At 44.5% G+C, this 17,121-nt stretch overlaps 1 protein-coding gene across 2 annotated transcripts; it reads left to right on the top strand.

The window, feature by feature from the left end:
* The first annotated feature begins 516 nt into the window (after window positions 1–516).
* Window positions 517–15,901, top strand: Spata45 (spermatogenesis associated 45). Of its 2 annotated transcripts, XM_052738012.1 has the most exons (3): window positions 517–627; window positions 12,425–12,736; window positions 15,837–15,901. In XM_052738012.1, exons 2-3 carry the CDS (start codon window positions 12,463–12,465, stop codon window positions 15,854–15,856), a joined length of 294 nt encoding a protein of 97 aa, XP_052593972.1. In that variant the 5' UTR covers window positions 517–627; window positions 12,425–12,462; the 3' UTR covers window positions 15,857–15,901. The 2 variants fall into 2 exon arrangements, with proteins under 2 accessions (XP_052593972.1, XP_052593971.1); XM_052738011.1 differs by lacking the exon at window positions 517–627 and having other exon boundaries at window positions 11,697–12,736.
* The last annotated feature ends 1,220 nt before the right edge of the window (window positions 15,902–17,121 follow it).

The raw sequence follows: 17,121 nt of genomic DNA on the forward strand, positions 1-17,121 counted from the left end.
GTGCGGTCCGAAGCCGCCCGTCTCCGCCCGTCTCCGTCCACCGAGCGGACTGAAGGTGATGGGACAAGGCGCAGTCCCTGCCTGCCTCTTGTTCCCCTCTAGTGACCTAAGGCTGTCCATAGGCTGTACAAACACTAGCTCATGCCAGGACCGGATGAAGACAGAGCTCCGGAAGTCTTGGGGTCTTCCTGGACCACTGACAAAGTCAGCCTGCTACCCTTTGGAAAGCTGTGTGTGAAAACATGGGGTACCAGGCGTTACAAGAAGTACTCTCCCTCCCTCCTTTCCTCTCTTTCTTAGACAGGGTCTCACTTTGTTGCCCTGGCTGGCCCGGGACTGTGGAGACAGGTTGACCAGGAATTCATAGAGATCCACCTGTTGGCATTAAAGATGGGCGCCACCACGCCTGGCTGAAATCTGTTTGATGAGCAAGGCACTAAAGAAGTCACAGAGGCTGCGGTTGCCTGCCTGGGACCTGAGCAAGACTGAGACCTTAAGCCTCCAGTCCTTGGGAGATAGCGGGGATGAATAACAGCAGGGCTGCAGAGGGCGAAGTCGTCGTATATATCGTTATGCAGTTACTGGGAAGTTACCCATGCTCCAGGGAATAGTTCCACAAAGTACTTTGTAAGTGAATTCATTTCAGAAAAATCAAGCGTGTGTAGGGCAAGACTGCTCAGTGGGTAAGGTGTCTTGCTGCCAACCAAGCGTGCCAACCTGAGTTTGATTCCTCAGCACCCACACGGTGAATGAGAGAAGAGGCTCCTGAGAGCTAGTAGTCCTCTGACCTCCACACAGGCAGAAGGGTCACCCACCCGACTCTACAGACTTGAGGGTACCCTGGCAGCCTAGACAACACAACAGGACCATTTGGGTTTTTTGTTTTGTCTTTGATAGGGAGCCTCATAGAACCTAGACAGGCCTTGAATTCGCAGCCTCAGCCTCTCAAGTACTGAGAGTGTAGGCATGTCCTCCATGTTCAGTTTTATGCAGTGCTGAGGAGCCAACCCAGGGCTTTGTGCATACCAGGCCGCCACTCTACCAGCCCGACCTGTTCTTAAGAAAGCAAAAGGGATTGAATGCTGTGTACCTTTCTTCAGTTGCCCAGTCATAGTAAACATTCAGATTATTTGTAAACTCTCTCCCTTTCAAAGGCCCCAGACTGGCAAGCTAGATTAGATGTAATTTCCCCTAACGTGGTGGGACTTGGAGATCCTCTCTTACCAGGACTGATAGACAGCCTCTTCTCTCTGCATGAAGTTGGGGTCTCTTGGTTGTTTAGGCTCCTTGTTCTTACATCCGTCATCTCCATTGTTAACAAGGATTGGCTGACAGTTGCCCAGGTTTCGGGCATAGCCAATCAGTTTTAATTTTCTTCCACAGATGTTTATGTTACTCCTGTTCTCCTTCTCATGTGCCGTCCCTGCACATGATAAAGTTATGTTTATAACACTGTAACCATACATGGAGCCTACTACCTAGGGGAGTCTGTAGAAGTGGGGAAGGGCATTATAACTGAGGACAGGCTACATAGGTACACACACACACACACACAAGACACACACACAATATACACATATATATATGTGTGGTTGGGGTTAGGGATATATATGTATACACACACACACACACACACACACACACACACACACACACACATATATATACTTTTGAGGCAGGGTCTCTCTACATAGTCCTGACTGTCCTAAAACTCACTATGTAGATGAGGCTGGCCTGGAACTCACAGAGATTCTCCTGCCTCTGCCTCCCAAGTGCTGGAATTAAAGGTGTGGGACACCACAGCTGACTATGGACATCCAAATTCCACCTTTAGTTTTCACTAGATGTGTGACCTTGGGCACTTTACAGAGCTGTTTTGTACTAAGATGGCAGAATCCTTTGTGGGACTATTATGATGATTAAAGGGTTGAACAATACTTGGTATGTGGTAGGCTTTCTCTGATTAGTTAGTAAGAAATCTAGTATAGTGGTAAAACATCAAGCTTCAAAAGGCTAGGGTTCAAACCCTAGTTGTTTCATTTTTTGGCTACATGGCCTTGGAATAGTCTCCTCTCTGTGTCTGTCTCTCTGTCTCTTTTCCCGTGTGTGTGTGTGTGTGTGTGTGTGTGTGTGTGTGTGTGTGTGTGTGTATGTGTGTGTGTGTGTGTACATGTGCATGTATATGCAGCTATAAAATGAGGTCAGCGTTGATGACATTGTTGTGAAAAATCAATGATTAGTAAATACCACACATTCTAGGAGAGCCTGACCTCTTCCTATATTGATATTTGGTAAATGTTATCACCATTATTATCTACTCATATCTTATTCTTTTTATTAATTTGGGTTTGACCCCAGCTTGTCTAAGCCTGCTTGGATTGTCATGCAGTTGTTCACACCAAGCACTTTCAAACTGAATTTGCAGTGGTAGGGCCCCTTCCTAGTGGGCGTTTTCAGGGTACTCCTGAAGTGAAGCACTCAGTGGCTTATCTAAGAAGCTCATTGCCTAACAAGGGGAACCTGTTAGGATCCTGCTGTCACTCTTCCAGGTTTTCCATCACCAGGGGGGCGGCAGCAATCTCCGCCCTAAAAAGCTGCACAGCGCCCCCCCAATCTCTCTTTCTGTTTCCACTCTGCTGTCTGCTCTGCCCCACTTCCCTCCCGCGCCAGGTCTGCCCCCGCCCCTCCCCTCCATTAAAGCTCTGAAAACTAATATTGGGTTCTGCCGTGGCCGTGACTCTTCCGCTGACCCATCAGCGCCATTTATCCTTTCAGTGACTTTTCTTTCATCGGGGGCAATCAACAGTTGGGTGAACCACCATTTTCCTTACCTGGACAACTACATGATTACTGACATCATCCCACACAAGCCTTAAAAACTTGTCTGGGCGGGTATGTCATGGATATGATTCCTGAATTTCACAGAATTCTCAGAAAACTGAGCTATGTGATGTCTGAGATTCTTCTGACGTTGTTGCTATACACAAAGTAAAGTAAGAGGCTTCTAATGGAAGGATTAGATAAAATTCATATGCCTGTTTCAACAAAGCTCCCTAAAGGATGGAATGCAGCAAAAGAGGAAAAGGCAGCAATGTCTCTCTGTAGTTTTGTTCAACTCCCTTAACCTTGAATTTTCTGTCTTGAGAGAGTTACTTATTAACCAGTGTAGGCATGAGTCATCCTCTCTGCTATATGTGAGGGTGTAGAACATGACATGAACCTTAATCTTCTGCTGGAAAGGGCACCACTGGGAGCATCACTTGGCCAGGAGTCGAGGTCAGATTGAGCTGTATCATTAGTGTTAAATACCAAGCTTGTAGAGATTTGAGTAGTAACAGTTTAGTAATATGGAACCTGACCAGCACCTGGGAGTCAAGGTCCAAGACACCATTAGAAGTGATGTGATGTGGCTGTTCTTGAGCAAAGGTTTCCTATAGTCCAAGAAACTCAGAGGGCAGGGTACAAGCCAGAACACTGCTAACAGACAAACAGTCCATTACACGCTTCATGGGAGTGGATAGATTCACTTCTACACGACTGTAACCATGTTCCGTCTGCCTGAGCAGCAGTCACTGTGCCATTCTACTCTGCGGGGAGAAAACAGAAGTGGAGAGAAGTGGGGAAGTCCAGAACTTGAAACCCTGTGGGCGCACTCCCCCACCCCACTGAGACATTTCAGCTGTGTGCATATATTGAATTCCTAGAATATAAATCTTAGGATTGGCCTCCCGTGCTTTTGTTTTTCTTCTCTTTGTCCTTTACAGCAGTTGAAGTTGTCAGTAAAATGAAACCACATTGGTGGATGAGAACACATCGTTCTTCTAGATCTTTTAGTTGTACATCACATCTAGGGTCAGCCATTCCACACTTGCTTAACCTCACCGTGAAGGTGACAAGAATTGTTCAAGCTCTGTGATTATCAACTTCAAATTCCTTTAAACATTTTAATTCTATTTAAGGTTAAGCATGTGATCTATATTCCCCTAGAGATTCTTAAATATAATGTCTAATTTATAACGAGATAAACTTAAGCAATGCTATACTGTAGCCAGCTTGCACAGGCTTGGGAGAACTGATTGATTTTGCCTCTAGTGAGATCACTGCTGGTAGATTAAAACTGTCCATCTTGGGCTAGAGAGATGGCTCAGCAGTTAAAAGCACGTGCTCTTGAAGAGGACCTAGGTTCGAGTCCAAGCACTCACATGGTGTCTCACAACCATCTGTAATTCTGGTTCCATGGGATCTGAAGTCCTCTTCTGGCTTATGTAGGCACCAGGCAAGCATATGGCAAAATAAAGTAAATCTAAAATAGTTTTTAATTGTTCATAATGGGAGTATTTATATAATGGAAATGGGAGAATGCTACATTTAACTGTTGAACCCTACTAAAAGTCTAAGAAAACAAATAATCTGTTATGGTTTGAATCATAACTATTCCCTCAAGTCTAGTGTGTTAAAGACATGGTCCTCAGATGCTGGTTGTGTTGGGGAGTGGTGGAACCTTTAGGGAGCCCAGCCCCTTTCTTTGTCTTTTCTCCTCTGTTACCATGAAGTGAACAGCTTTGCCTTGCCTCATGCTCCCTACCATGATATCCTACCCCTTCACCGTTCCGAAGTAATGGAGCCAACACATGGCCTGAATCTCTGAAACCTCAAGCTAAACCCTTCCCCGTTCAGCCAATTTTCTCAGGTATTTTGCCACAGTCATGGAAAACCTATCATACCATCTAAAATATTTAAAATAATATTTACAGATTTAGTATGTTTAAACTTAGATCAAAATGTATTATTTTTCAGGGGGGCAGGGTTTAATACAGGGTTTCTCTGTGTAGCCTTGGCTGTCCTGGAACTCACTCTGTAGACCAGGCTGGCCCTGAACCAGAAATCCACTTGCCTTTGCCTCCTGGGTGCTGAGATTAAAGGCGTGAGCCACCACTGCCTGGTGGTGTATTCTTTTAAACAACAAAATAGAGATTGGAGAGATGGCTCAGCAGTTAAGAGCACTGGCTGCTCTTCCAGAGGACCTGGGTTCAATTCCCAGCAACCACGTGGCAGCTCACAACTGTCTGTAACTCCAGCTCTGAGGGATTCGACACCCTCACACATGCAGACAAAACACCAATACACATAAAATACAAATAAAAATAAATCATTATTAAACAAATAAATAAATATCAATATAACAAGTGCTTCTTGAGGGCCAGGGACCTGGCTCAGCAAGGTAAGGGCCCTTGTTACCAAGCCTGATGATCTGAGTTCCATCCTTGGAATCCACACAGTGAAAGAAAGAGAACTGACTCACACGAGTTGTCCTTTGACCTCCATATGTGCATCAAAGCACAAACACACACACACACACACACACAGAAATAATAATGATGATCACCAAAGCATAAGCATACAAATGATGATGGTAATAATAATAAATGTAAATAAATTTAAAATATCTCAAAATGTTCTTTCACATTTGTGTGTGTGTGTTGGGGGGGGGGCGTTATGAAGACAGGGTTTCTCTGTGTAACAGTCCTGGCTGTCCTGGCATCTGCTTTGTAGACCAGGCTAGCCTCAAACTCACAGAGATCCGCCTGCCTCTGCCTCCTGAGTGCTGGGATTAAAGGCGTGCGCCACCACCACCCAGCTCTTTCACCATTTTTAATTGCTTCATTTGAATTGGTTGAAACTTGCATTGTCTTTCCTCAGCACCCTTCCCCATTAGTGCAGGTATTTTAAAAAGTATTTATCTTTATTTATGTCTCTGTATGGATTTTTGTATATGGGTGCAGGTACCCAAGGATGCCAGACCAGGGTGTTAGAGGCCCTGGAGCTGGAGTTTCACGTAGTCATCAACCATCTAACATAGGTGCTGGGAACTGAACTCAGGTCCTCTGCAAGAGCAATATTTCCTCTTAACCCCTGAGCCATTTCTACAGCCTTATTCAGGACTTTATTGTTGATTTTATTGCTTGAAGCTTGTCTTTCGGGGAGGAGTTAAAATACAGAATGACATACATGGCATTCAAAGACATCCCGAATTTTACAGTCAATCTACTGTTCACCCTCCTACCCGTGGCAGCTGGTGTCTTCATTGCCAAGTTTGTGCTAAAACAACTGGGCAACCTCTTTATTCTTCTCTTTAGAGTTCACTACTTTGGAATTAATCTGGTAAAACCTTGAAGAAGGGATTGGACAGACAAAAATAGACTTTCTATCTCCTTCCCTATCCCTGGCCAGTCCAAAGCATGTACACCAGAGGAATCCTAAGGCTTCTATTTGCATAGAGTTGGAGAATAAGTATTCCCTGAAAGCTGTATTTAGAGGAAGTGCCAGATGAGCTTGGCCACAAGAAGTCAGTCACCTAATCTAAAGAGGCCTAGTAAAGGAGAGAACAAGGCTGAAGCCAGAGATCAGCTGAGTGAGCCAGCAGTTCTGAGAGGAAGACAGGAGAATGGAACAACTCCTAGGAGATGAACAAGCCTTGACAAGCCATGGGTGTGCGTGCACACACAAGTGTGCACCTGCACACATTTTTTCCATGAGGAAGATTATGAAGAAAGGGTGATAAGGCCTCCGTAGCCTCAGGAAGGAATGTGGCGGGGGAGCGGTGAGGAGTGGCCTACAGCAGAGGGGACTTGGAGACATCCCTATAGCTTGGCTCTGGAGAGCTCTCCAGAGAGTGAGCAATGCCAGCTAGGAAGAAGAGAAAGGGCATCTCAGGAAGACTGGGATGGCTACAAGGTAAAGAATATGGTCTGGGGCCAAACTGGGGAAGACCTTGAACTTCAGTCAGCCTCACTCTCTACACTAAAGAACCACTGACATTCTTGACCAGAGCAGCAGAATCAAAACACACCGTGGTCTACAAGATGAAACGGAGGTAGAAGAGCAGATGAAGATGCCTAGTAGGCAATAAAACACATGACACAATTTGGGCTTGTGGTTTCCTGAAGGCTCCATGTTGCTCCCCGAAGTATCTGGAGAAGCATGTATAGTTATTACAAGACAGCCTATGTGTTTATAAGCTCACTTGTCTGCAGAATGACTTGAGGAAACACACAAAAAAGTCATACATGCCCCTTCATGGTCCTATTCCATCATTATATATACAATACTGTTTTAGCACAAATAATGCATATTAGTATCTCAAATAACTATTAGCTGTTTGAGGCAGAAACCATCTACAATCATATTTTTAAAACTTTTTTTTATACTGCTTAAAGTTTTTTCATTGTTTTTTTGAAACAAAGTCTTACTGTGTGGTCCAGGCTGGCCTCAAACTCCTGCCTCTTGTCTCAACCTCCCGCGTGCTGGGATCACAGGTGTGCAGCACCACACACAACTCTCTTAAGTCATCTTTGAATCTCCTTCCCCTAGCATTGTTCTAGACAGAAATGCTCAGTAGGAATTCAGTGAATGAGTATCCTTAGCACAGCAGTAGATATGCATTAGCTACCTGGCTAGTTTTATGTCAACTTAACGCAAGCTAGAGTCATCTGAGAGGAGGGATCCTGAATGGAGAAAATACCTCCATAAGATCTGGCTGTAGGCAAACCTGTAGGGCATTTCCTTCCTTCCTTCCTTCCTTCCTTCCTTCCTTCCTTCCTTCCTTCCTTCCTTTCTTCTCTCTCTCTCTCTCTCTCTCTCTCTCTCTCTCTCTTTCTTTTTAAAGATTTATTTATTTATTATGTATACAGAAGAGGGTACCAGATCTCATTATAGATGATTGTGAGCCACCATGTGGTTGCTGGGAACTAACTCAGGACCTCTGGAAGAACAGCCAGTGCTCTTAACCTCTGAGCCATCTCTCCAGTCTCTAGAGCATTTAATTAATTAGTCATTGATGGGGAGGGCCCAGTCCATTGTGGGTGGTGCCACCCCTGGGCTGGTGGTCCTGGATTCTTTAAGAAAGCAGGCTGAGCAAGCCAGTAAGCAGCACTCCTCCATAGCCCCTGCATCAGCTCCTGTTTCCAGGTTCCTGCCCTGCATGAGTTCCTGTCCTCACTGCTTTTGATGATGAACTGTTATATGGAACTATGAGTGAAATAAACCCTTTCCTCCTCAAGTTGGTTTGGTCATGGTGTTCCACCATAGCAATAGTAACCCTAAGACACTATCATAGCAAACAGATTCCTCGGGTCTAGACCTGAGAACATGATGATGGTAACACACCATCCCTTTGGTCAGATGAGTGAAAGCTGGTGTGGCTCAGTGTTAGAACAGAATGAAGTAAGCCTTTAGTGATGTGTAGGGTGGTTGGTAAACCAAAGTATTGGGAGGATGAGGATCACTGTAGTCTTAAAGTGCAGCCCGCAGGGAAAATAATCTCTGAGCAAGGAAAATCTGTTGCTTGAGAATAACCAGGGTAGGTTACTTACATGACAAATTATCACATTGTAAAATAATGGTATTTGGGCACAGCATGCATAACTTTCTAAATTAATAACCTCAAATATATTTTAGAAAAACTAATGTTGACCATCTTTTTTAGCCTTTTTAATTCCAGCAGACACTTTAATTTGTTATCAAATCCCAAAGCTCTATTATGGTTAGCCCCATCTCTAAGTAAGCCAAAGCTCACAGGGTAAAAACCTTCCTCCAGCTGCCCTGGAAGTGAGAGAATCCAGCATCCTTGAGTTTAAAAATGTCAAGATTATGTTCAATGGATTTGTGTTCTTTTGATAACCCTTTGCAGTATCTGTGGCATTCAAAACAAAACAAAGCTGTTCTCATCCCTCCAACCACTCTGCATTGGTCTCCATAGTCCCCCCACCCCAGGCTCACTAGACTTGGCTGATCTAACGTTCGTTTGCTGACTGTTACACACTTATTCAGTGAACTGGTGTGTAAACTTTCACTACCAGTCTTTCCCCATCACTAATTCCTGCAAGGAAATATAAGAAATTCTGACTTTTATATTTCTGAAATTTATTTCTTAAGAATTTCTTTAAAAGCAGGAGGAGATCTCTTCTGAAGAAAGATATCTGAGCCAGTGTATGACACACTCCCTCAGTCCCAGGACTCAGAGGCAGGTGGATCTCAGCGAGTTGGAAGCCAGCCTGGTCTCCATAGTGAGTTCCAGGACAGCCAGGGCTACATAGTGAGACTGTCTAAAAAGGCAAAAACAAACAAAAAAAAAGATATCTGAATAGTCCTTTGTGCAAAACATGAAGGTATTTTTTTCTTTTGGAGATGAGATTGTGTGATATTATTCAAGCTGCCCCCAAATTTTTGGCCTCAAGTGATCCTTGTTCCTCAGCCTCCATGTAGCTGGAATTTCAGGCTCATGCCAACACCCAAGTGAGCTCCTAGTACTTCTCTTCACGGAAGCACGCTCTTGATTGGCACCAGGCACAGAGTGGGCACTCAAATTCAGCACACAGCAAACAAAAGCACACACAGCACAGCTTTCCATGTGTGCCTTACGTAATCCCAGCTTCTTCCCTGTCGTCTGCCACACAACTCAATGAGTATCTTTGTTCCCATTTGACAGGTGATTTAGTGTCTCACTGACAATAAACACAAGTCAGGTTAGCCAAGGACACCTAGTTAGGAAAGAAGTGGTCGCTGAAGAGACTTCCTCTGTTAAGCAGGGTTCCGAGAACAGAACAGAGCTGAGGTGACAGAGCTCAGAAAGTTCTATCACCGGGGTAGTCCAGTGGGCTGATTCCCACTGTGTACTTCATAGGCTTCGGGCTGGTGTTGTTCAAGGTAATTCACAGTTGATGTGCCCGTAGGAATAATAATACTATTTCTTTCTGTATGTAGTCTATTCTCATTATTCTTGTAATTGTATTCATAAAATCACTGTAAACACTGAACTAGCAAATACCACTTTCCTAGATGATCAAGTTCCTATAAGCTTTGGTAAACCAGTCAATGTATAACTTTATTTTGCGTATGCTTGTAGTTTGTTGTTATTTTGATATGGGATCATACTATATTGCCTAGTCTGTTCTTACACTGCTGGGCTCAAATGATCCTCCTGCCTCAGCCTCCTGGTAACTGGGACTATAGTGTACCTTGCTTCTGTTTAAAAGCTACCTTATTTGATCTATATTGAGAACTCAAATTTGATCCATTGAATTCACAGCCAACATCTCAGATCTAACACATTCTTCTACCTTTGGGTGCATAAGAATACTTGATAGCATTCCAGTACTACACTTGGGTCATCTTAAACATTGGAAGAAACAAAACCTCACAGACATGAAGAATATGATGCTAAATAGACCACAGAGAGTAAAGTCTGAGAGTGGAGAAAAGAAGGTAGAGTGGCCACACCCCTCACCAGGGAGGGGCAGCGGGAAACAGACTTCTTGCTGCTCTGTGCCGTCTTCCATGGACTGTGAAAGCCATAAGTACTGACCTGGGCTACAGATTTTAGTGACAGGAAAGCTTAACATGAACTCTACAAATAAAGTCTGCTGTGTTCATGCTTCACATTTTCAAATATCTTCAGTGTCATAGGTTACACACACAGCTTGTCTCCGTCTAGAAGATTGTAAAATTAGGAGAACGAGCTGTGCAGACTGACCTGTTCCTGTGCCAATCACCCAAAGGGCCACTCTTCTAGGCTTGCAGCCTGTGCAGGCTGGTGCTCACCAGGCCTCAGTCTTGGCAGGCGTTCTGCTTTTGACCTCCTGAATGTCTCAATTGATTTTTAAAACAAGAATTCGGTAGTTTCAGCTTCACTGGAGCTCACCAATTTTCATCACAATACATGTAAACAGATTAGTGATTAGGGAGACCAAGATATACTGTTTACTTGTCAGGTAGACTACACCTTTTTCTTTTCAAAGCGCCGAATTACGTGATAAATTGCATGACTGTTTGTGGAGGATGGGCAATAGACTCTGATAGGTACTAGTTCATCTAGTCTATGTGATACTCTGAGCTGGTTGTCTTCACTGACTTGTCAGGAAGCTGAAGGCCGGAGAAGGTGAGTAACTTAAAGTGTGTGTGTAGTAGGTAGCGCAGGTAGCACATAGACCCAAATGACCACAAGTCCATTGTTTTACCTCTGCGTTCCACAGATGAGTGTTGGGCTCAAATTTGTAAGTGATATAAAGTGGTAATTTTGTGATCCCAGTGAACCTTGCATGTCTGTATATCTTTTGCAGTAGATCCATAAAATGGGCTTTCAACAAAATATGAATCCTACATCTATTTGTTTTTCATATGTACATCATCCAGAGGATAACAATACTATCAAAGCCAGGCTGAGAATGTCAGTGGTAGAGTTCTTGTCTCAAATATGCAGTTCCTAGTATCGTCCAAAAGTATTAAAGGAGATAGAATTTAGAGTTTAAGTTCTGATAAATTTGTATCTTTAGTAAGAGATATTTAATGATTAAATGAGGTATTTGAGCCAACTAGGTTTATCCATTGTTTGTTTAGTTTTGTGTTTTTGTTTTTTTGATTACGGTATCTATACATAGCCCTGACTGTCCTGAAACTTACTATGTAGACCAGGCTGGCCTTGAACTCACAGAGATGCACCTGCCTCTGCCTCCTTAGTACTGGGATTAAAGGTATGCACCATCACACCCAGGCAAATTATTCTTGATAATTTTTATTGTCACATTATCAATTGGTACTTAGAATGGTTAGTGTTACTAAAACAACTCAAATTATTTGATGTTAATTGTTCTACAAAGCATTTTTAATTCCTTTAATTAAAAATTGCCAGATCCAAATGCCAGGCCCTGCAGTCTGCATTCCCAGCAGCCTAAGGTGGTTCTTCAGAGGTTTTTTGAGAGGATTGGATCAGCAATTTTTGAGAGGATTTTTTTCTTCCTTCGGCAATAGATATCTAAAGAGATCTATTTAAATCACTTAAATACCAGCAGACTATTTTAGGTAGTTTATACATTATCTTTTGTATGTGTTTTATTGTTGTTTTGTTTTCTGAAGCAGGAGTTCACTCTATCCCAGGCTGACCCAGAGCTTACTCTGTAACCCTGGCTGGCCTTGAACTCAATACAATCATTCTACCTCAACCTCCTGAATGCTGAGGTTACAGGTATGAGTGCTAAGGCACCCAGGTTTAACTGCTTCTTAACGGGCTCCTCCATTATAATTATACTTTGTTCAAACTGCAGCAGATATTGTAAAAGATACAGCTCTAAGCTCACAGATTTCCCAAAGCAGAAAGATAAAACAGAAAAGGTTCATAAGTCAGAGATGGAAACATAAACTGCTGGCCCATCTTAGATCAGTCACAGGCTATTGTGGCAGGAAAATACAACATTAGTTGTTGGGTGCTGCTGAATTTTGCAGTATTTGGGGGACAATAATGACCCGAGTCGGTTCTGTAGCATGTTTCGAAACATGGTCTTGCAGAAGAAGAAAGTACTGGTAAATGTGGATATGATGGTGAATCTGGCTTCTGAATTGGACAGGAAACTAATAAGCAATGTGTTTGCAGGACGGCAAGAGTCAGCTGATAACTGGTGTGCTAACAAAATGGCATCTGTGAACAAGAGCATTGATGTGAAAAGAGACAGACCGAGCAGAAAGCAGCTTCTGGAAGAGATAAATGAAAAGCGTGAGTCCTACTGTCTGGTGGAGAGAAGCAATCAAGTTAGCTTCCTGCGAGTTCAGAAGAGGCACTTCAGCCAGGCCTACCAGTCTTTAGCTTCTGTGAATGTCAAAGAGTCTGTTCCTGAAAGTGACAGGACCTCCTGGGTCGGTCGGGGCCTCTTTGTTCGCAAGGAGAGAAGGCACTTTCCACCGAAAAGTAAGATAATATGGTAGGACTCCTACCAACCTGCAGGAGGGATAAATATGGAGACTCAGCAGAATTTCTGGGTTGAAAGGGGTTCGAAGACATTGCCCTGGGGGTCTCTGAAGGCAAAAATAGATTATTTGGTATAAGCCCCACTACAGACCAGAGACTCACTTTCTTGTGTCTGTAGGACCCCAGGCCCCACCACAGGCCAGTTCGTTCAGTGGACTGGTGTTTGGGCCCTGCAGTCTGCATTCCCAGCAGACTAAGGTGGTTCTTAACTGCCTGACAACCACATTTTGAGAAAAACTGCATTTCCTTCAGAGACCTCCTGTGTCACCAATTTCGTTGTCTACAGAATTTGATGTTCAAAATTGAAGTAAAATGGGTTTTTAGTAACAAATGTGACATGTAATGCCAAAAGAAACAGTAATAAAACTATGGAGAGAAGTTGGGTGAGGGGCGGTGTTTTGGTATTGTTACAAATATGGATTGTGACTATCTATCTTGCAGTCAAGTCAGGCAACTGACAATATCTTCTCATTTATTTAGAGAAAGTGTGCATATGTAATCATATTCAACATAGCCAATGCATTACTAATTTAGTTCACAAAGACTGGCTCACATTGACCATTAGTGGCCATGACTTTGCGTTTGGCCAGTGTCCTTAGGGAGTGGTGGTACAGTGTGGCATGGAAAACCCAGACACTGTATTGTGATTTGAGGTTAGTCTGTAACAATTGTATTTCTTTTTTTAAAAAAAAAAACATCCCAGCACTCGGGAGGCAGAGCCAGGCGGATCTCTGTGAGTTCGAGGCCAGCCTGGGCTACCAAGTGAGTCCCAGGAAAGGTGCAAAGCTACACAGAGAAACCCTGTCTCGAAAAAAAACAAAACAAAACAAAAAAAAAACAAAACAAAAAAAACCCAAACAAACAAAACTCAACTATCTTTATAAAAAAGAATGCTTTGCCATTCCTAATTCTAAAAGAAAAAAGTACAGTTCTTTACTGGAACTATTCAGAACAGCAATATGTCAGTTCTCAGCACTTTGATGGTAGTGAGAACGTCCCCCTTAGAGGAACATGCGTGGTTTCATATAATACAGAGCAGGACCATGCATGGTTTCATACAATACAGAGCAGGACCATGCGTGGTTTCATACAATACAGAGCAGGACCATGCATGGTTTCATACAGTTCAGAGTCTAGCATGTCTAATCCCACAACTAGCTTTCATACTGTCAAAACTGTAAACCAATAACCCCTAAACATTACGTCTTTCATATTTAGAAAGCCCCTTGCCTTTGATTTGAGTTTTGTTGAGAAATAGGATGAAGATAAAAATGCTGGCTTATTGAAAAAACAGACCTTCACTGGAGAAACTCACTAAAAAGAGGTCAACCAGCCATTCCCAGAGCAGAACTTGAGGTCTGCTGCTCTCGGCTGAGAACAAATGACAGAGAGAGCCCTGGAGGCCAGCAGGTGCAGAGAAGATCATTTGTTAAGTTAGGAGCTGGGACATTATGGTTTGATAAAGGCATTAATTTGGTAGGTTTCAACAAATTAAGTTATACATATCAGTTGCTACAAAGTAACAGCCTCTCTTGGGAAGACAGTGCTCTCCTATCCTGAATGTTGAAGGGTGAGGAGGTCCAACACCGGCCTTGTGGTCCTCTCCGGGAACCTCATGCAGGCAGCTGGTAGACTGTACAGTTACTTTCTGTTACTGTGATAGGACATTTTGAGTTACAGCTCCAGAGGGTTAGTGTCCATAATGTCAGGGTGGAGGGAGCAGGCAGGCATGGCGGGTGGAGCAGGAGGCTGAGAGCTCACATCTTGGACCTGGTGCACAAAGCAGAGAGATATCTGTGAGGAGAGTGAAGCCCTAACCTCTCAAAGCTCAATCCCAGTGACATACTTCTGGCAAGACTACGTCCCCTAAACTTCCCCAAACAGCACCATGAACTGGGGACCAAGTGTTCAAATGCCTGAGCCTGTGGGGACATTGCCATTCAGACAACTGCCAGAGGACTTACATTTCATCTCTTTTCTGATGACCCCCTTTTTAATTTCTGACCCCTCTTCTGCCCTTCAGCCATGAATACTATCTATCACATTGCCACTCTACTTGAAGTCACCTACAGTTTAGTATCGCTGAGACAAAATTCCTCTTACCAAACACATCACTTGTCACCAGCCTTACCTTCCTCATCTGGGAAAGTAGCCAAAGTGGAACTCTGGCCCTCACACTCCACACTCAGTGTGTGAACGAGTCCTATCAATTCCTCCTCCAAAATCAGTCCTGAATCTGAACCCGCCACTACACTGGCCCAACCTATAATCAAAGAAGTGTGTCAGGGGCCTCTGGCTGCCTAGTTTGCACCCTTTCTGCTCCCACATTTACTTCACAGGACAGCCTGAGTGAACGGTTCAGAACATGTTACCCGCTGCACAAAACTCATCTGTGGTTTCCTACCACGCTGAAGACAAAAATCCACATCCCACCCTGTGCTGCACACGCTGAGGGTAAAATCCACATCCCACCCTGTGCTGCACACGCTGAGGGTAAAATCCACATCCCACCCTGTGCTGCACACGCTGAGGGTAAAATCCATATCCCACCCTGTGCTGCACACGCTGAGGGTAAAATCCACATCCCACCCTGTGCTGCACACGCTGAGGGTAAAATCCATATCCCACCCTGTGCTGCACGGTTCTCCATGAACAGTCCAGGTGCAGACCTCCTTTTCTCACCCCGGCCTCTCTGCTTCACTTTATTCCTCTTCTGGGACGTGCTGAGCCGGCTCCCACTTCAGGAACTTGGCACACGCTCTTCTCCCTCCCCCCCCCCCCCCCCCCGCCCCTTTGTGTGTGTGTGTGTGTGTGTGTGTGTGTGTGTCTGCCTGCCTGCCTGTCTGTCTCAAATATGCAGTCCCCACAGGTAATCCCAGCACAAGAACAAAGAAATGAAGTTAATGACCCTCTCTGCCCTTCAGGTTATCCCAAGAACCGTGCAATAGATTGGAGACTGAGATGTATTTCTTTGTGATGTTTTGCTTGTGAGTCTAGCCTTTCATCATCTCACCAGCCCAATGTATTTTTTATCTTTCAGATAATGCCATATTTGGATAAAGTACATGTCCAGAGACCACACAAATAAATTCTCTTCCATCAGTCTTCAATGTCTGTGAATTATTTAGAAATACTATGAACGAAACTGGCCTGGTGTCATGGTGAGCACCTGTAACCTCAGCACTCAGGAGGACAGTGAACTCCAGGCCAGCCTGGGCTATATTTCAGGCCCTTGTCCCTACGTTTTCACTTCCCAGCAGTAGATAGCTAGTTTAGAGTAGCCTGAAGGGTGGCCTCCTACTTTCATGAGCTTGGGCACTAGAAGAAGAAATGAAACCCTTGGTTCACAGCCGAGAACTCTGGCTCTCGCTGATTCTCTTCCCCCAGCCCACTGCCTCAGAACCCTCAGGGCTAGGCAAAGCTGCCAGGTAGACAGACACAGGTTTTGGCTGCCAGGTAGATGATAGACACAGGTTTTGGCTGCACGGCAGAGGGCCTCTGCTGAACATAAACAACCCAGCCTTTGCCTGTAAGGAGACTTTATCTTTATTGTGTGAGGTGACCAGGCCTCTCTCTGCTCCAGGGGGAGACCTTATCTCTGTCTTCTGGGGCGATCACCTGGTATCAAGGCTATCAGAGCCTCTGCCCCCTGCCTGGACAGAAACAAGAGACCAGATCTACTGAGCTTGTGCCCTAAGCAGTCCAATTAGAGATAACAAGGCACACTGTTCTCTAGGGATGAGCACAGAGCAGCGAATGCCAGGTTATACACAGTCGTTGCACCCCTCCACCTCCTGTCCCTGACCCCATCCCCCCTCCTGTAGGGATGTCTCTGCCTTCGTAGAACTGGTTGCAGTTCTCTGAACTTGCCTCTGTCTCTGAGCTCCCTCTCCTCCTGTGGTTCATAATTCCTTCCTTTGGCCCTTCCCATTAAATAGTTCTACTTTGCCCTGTGTACCCTATAGCAGTCTTAAGCAAAGCCAGAAACTCAAAAGTACAGTTGTCTTTGGACTCTGACCCTTCCTGAGACAGCAGACATCCTCTCACCTCCTGGGAGCGCTTCCTATCGGTCAGTGACATGTGATAATGCCCTGGCTTCCTGCAAGGTGGGGGGGGCAGTTGAGTCCATGGGATTCTCGCTGCTTCCCCACTACTCTGGGAAGGACATTGGTGGTGTAGCATTGTCATGGTTGTCACAGACAGCTGGTACTTCCTCTCTAAGCTCCGACCGACTTCATGTCCTTTCCCAGAACTGCAGTATGCCCAGAGAGATGGGATGGCAAAGCTAGAGGCCAATCAAAGCCAACTAGACCATGACCATCTAT

This window comes from Peromyscus californicus, unplaced genomic scaffold, assembly GCF_007827085.1.
Source record: "Peromyscus californicus insignis strain IS unplaced genomic scaffold, ASM782708v3 Scaffold_14__1_contigs__length_90479793_seg_2, whole genome shotgun sequence".
Taxonomy (NCBI): Eukaryota; Metazoa; Chordata; class Mammalia; order Rodentia; family Cricetidae; genus Peromyscus; species Peromyscus californicus.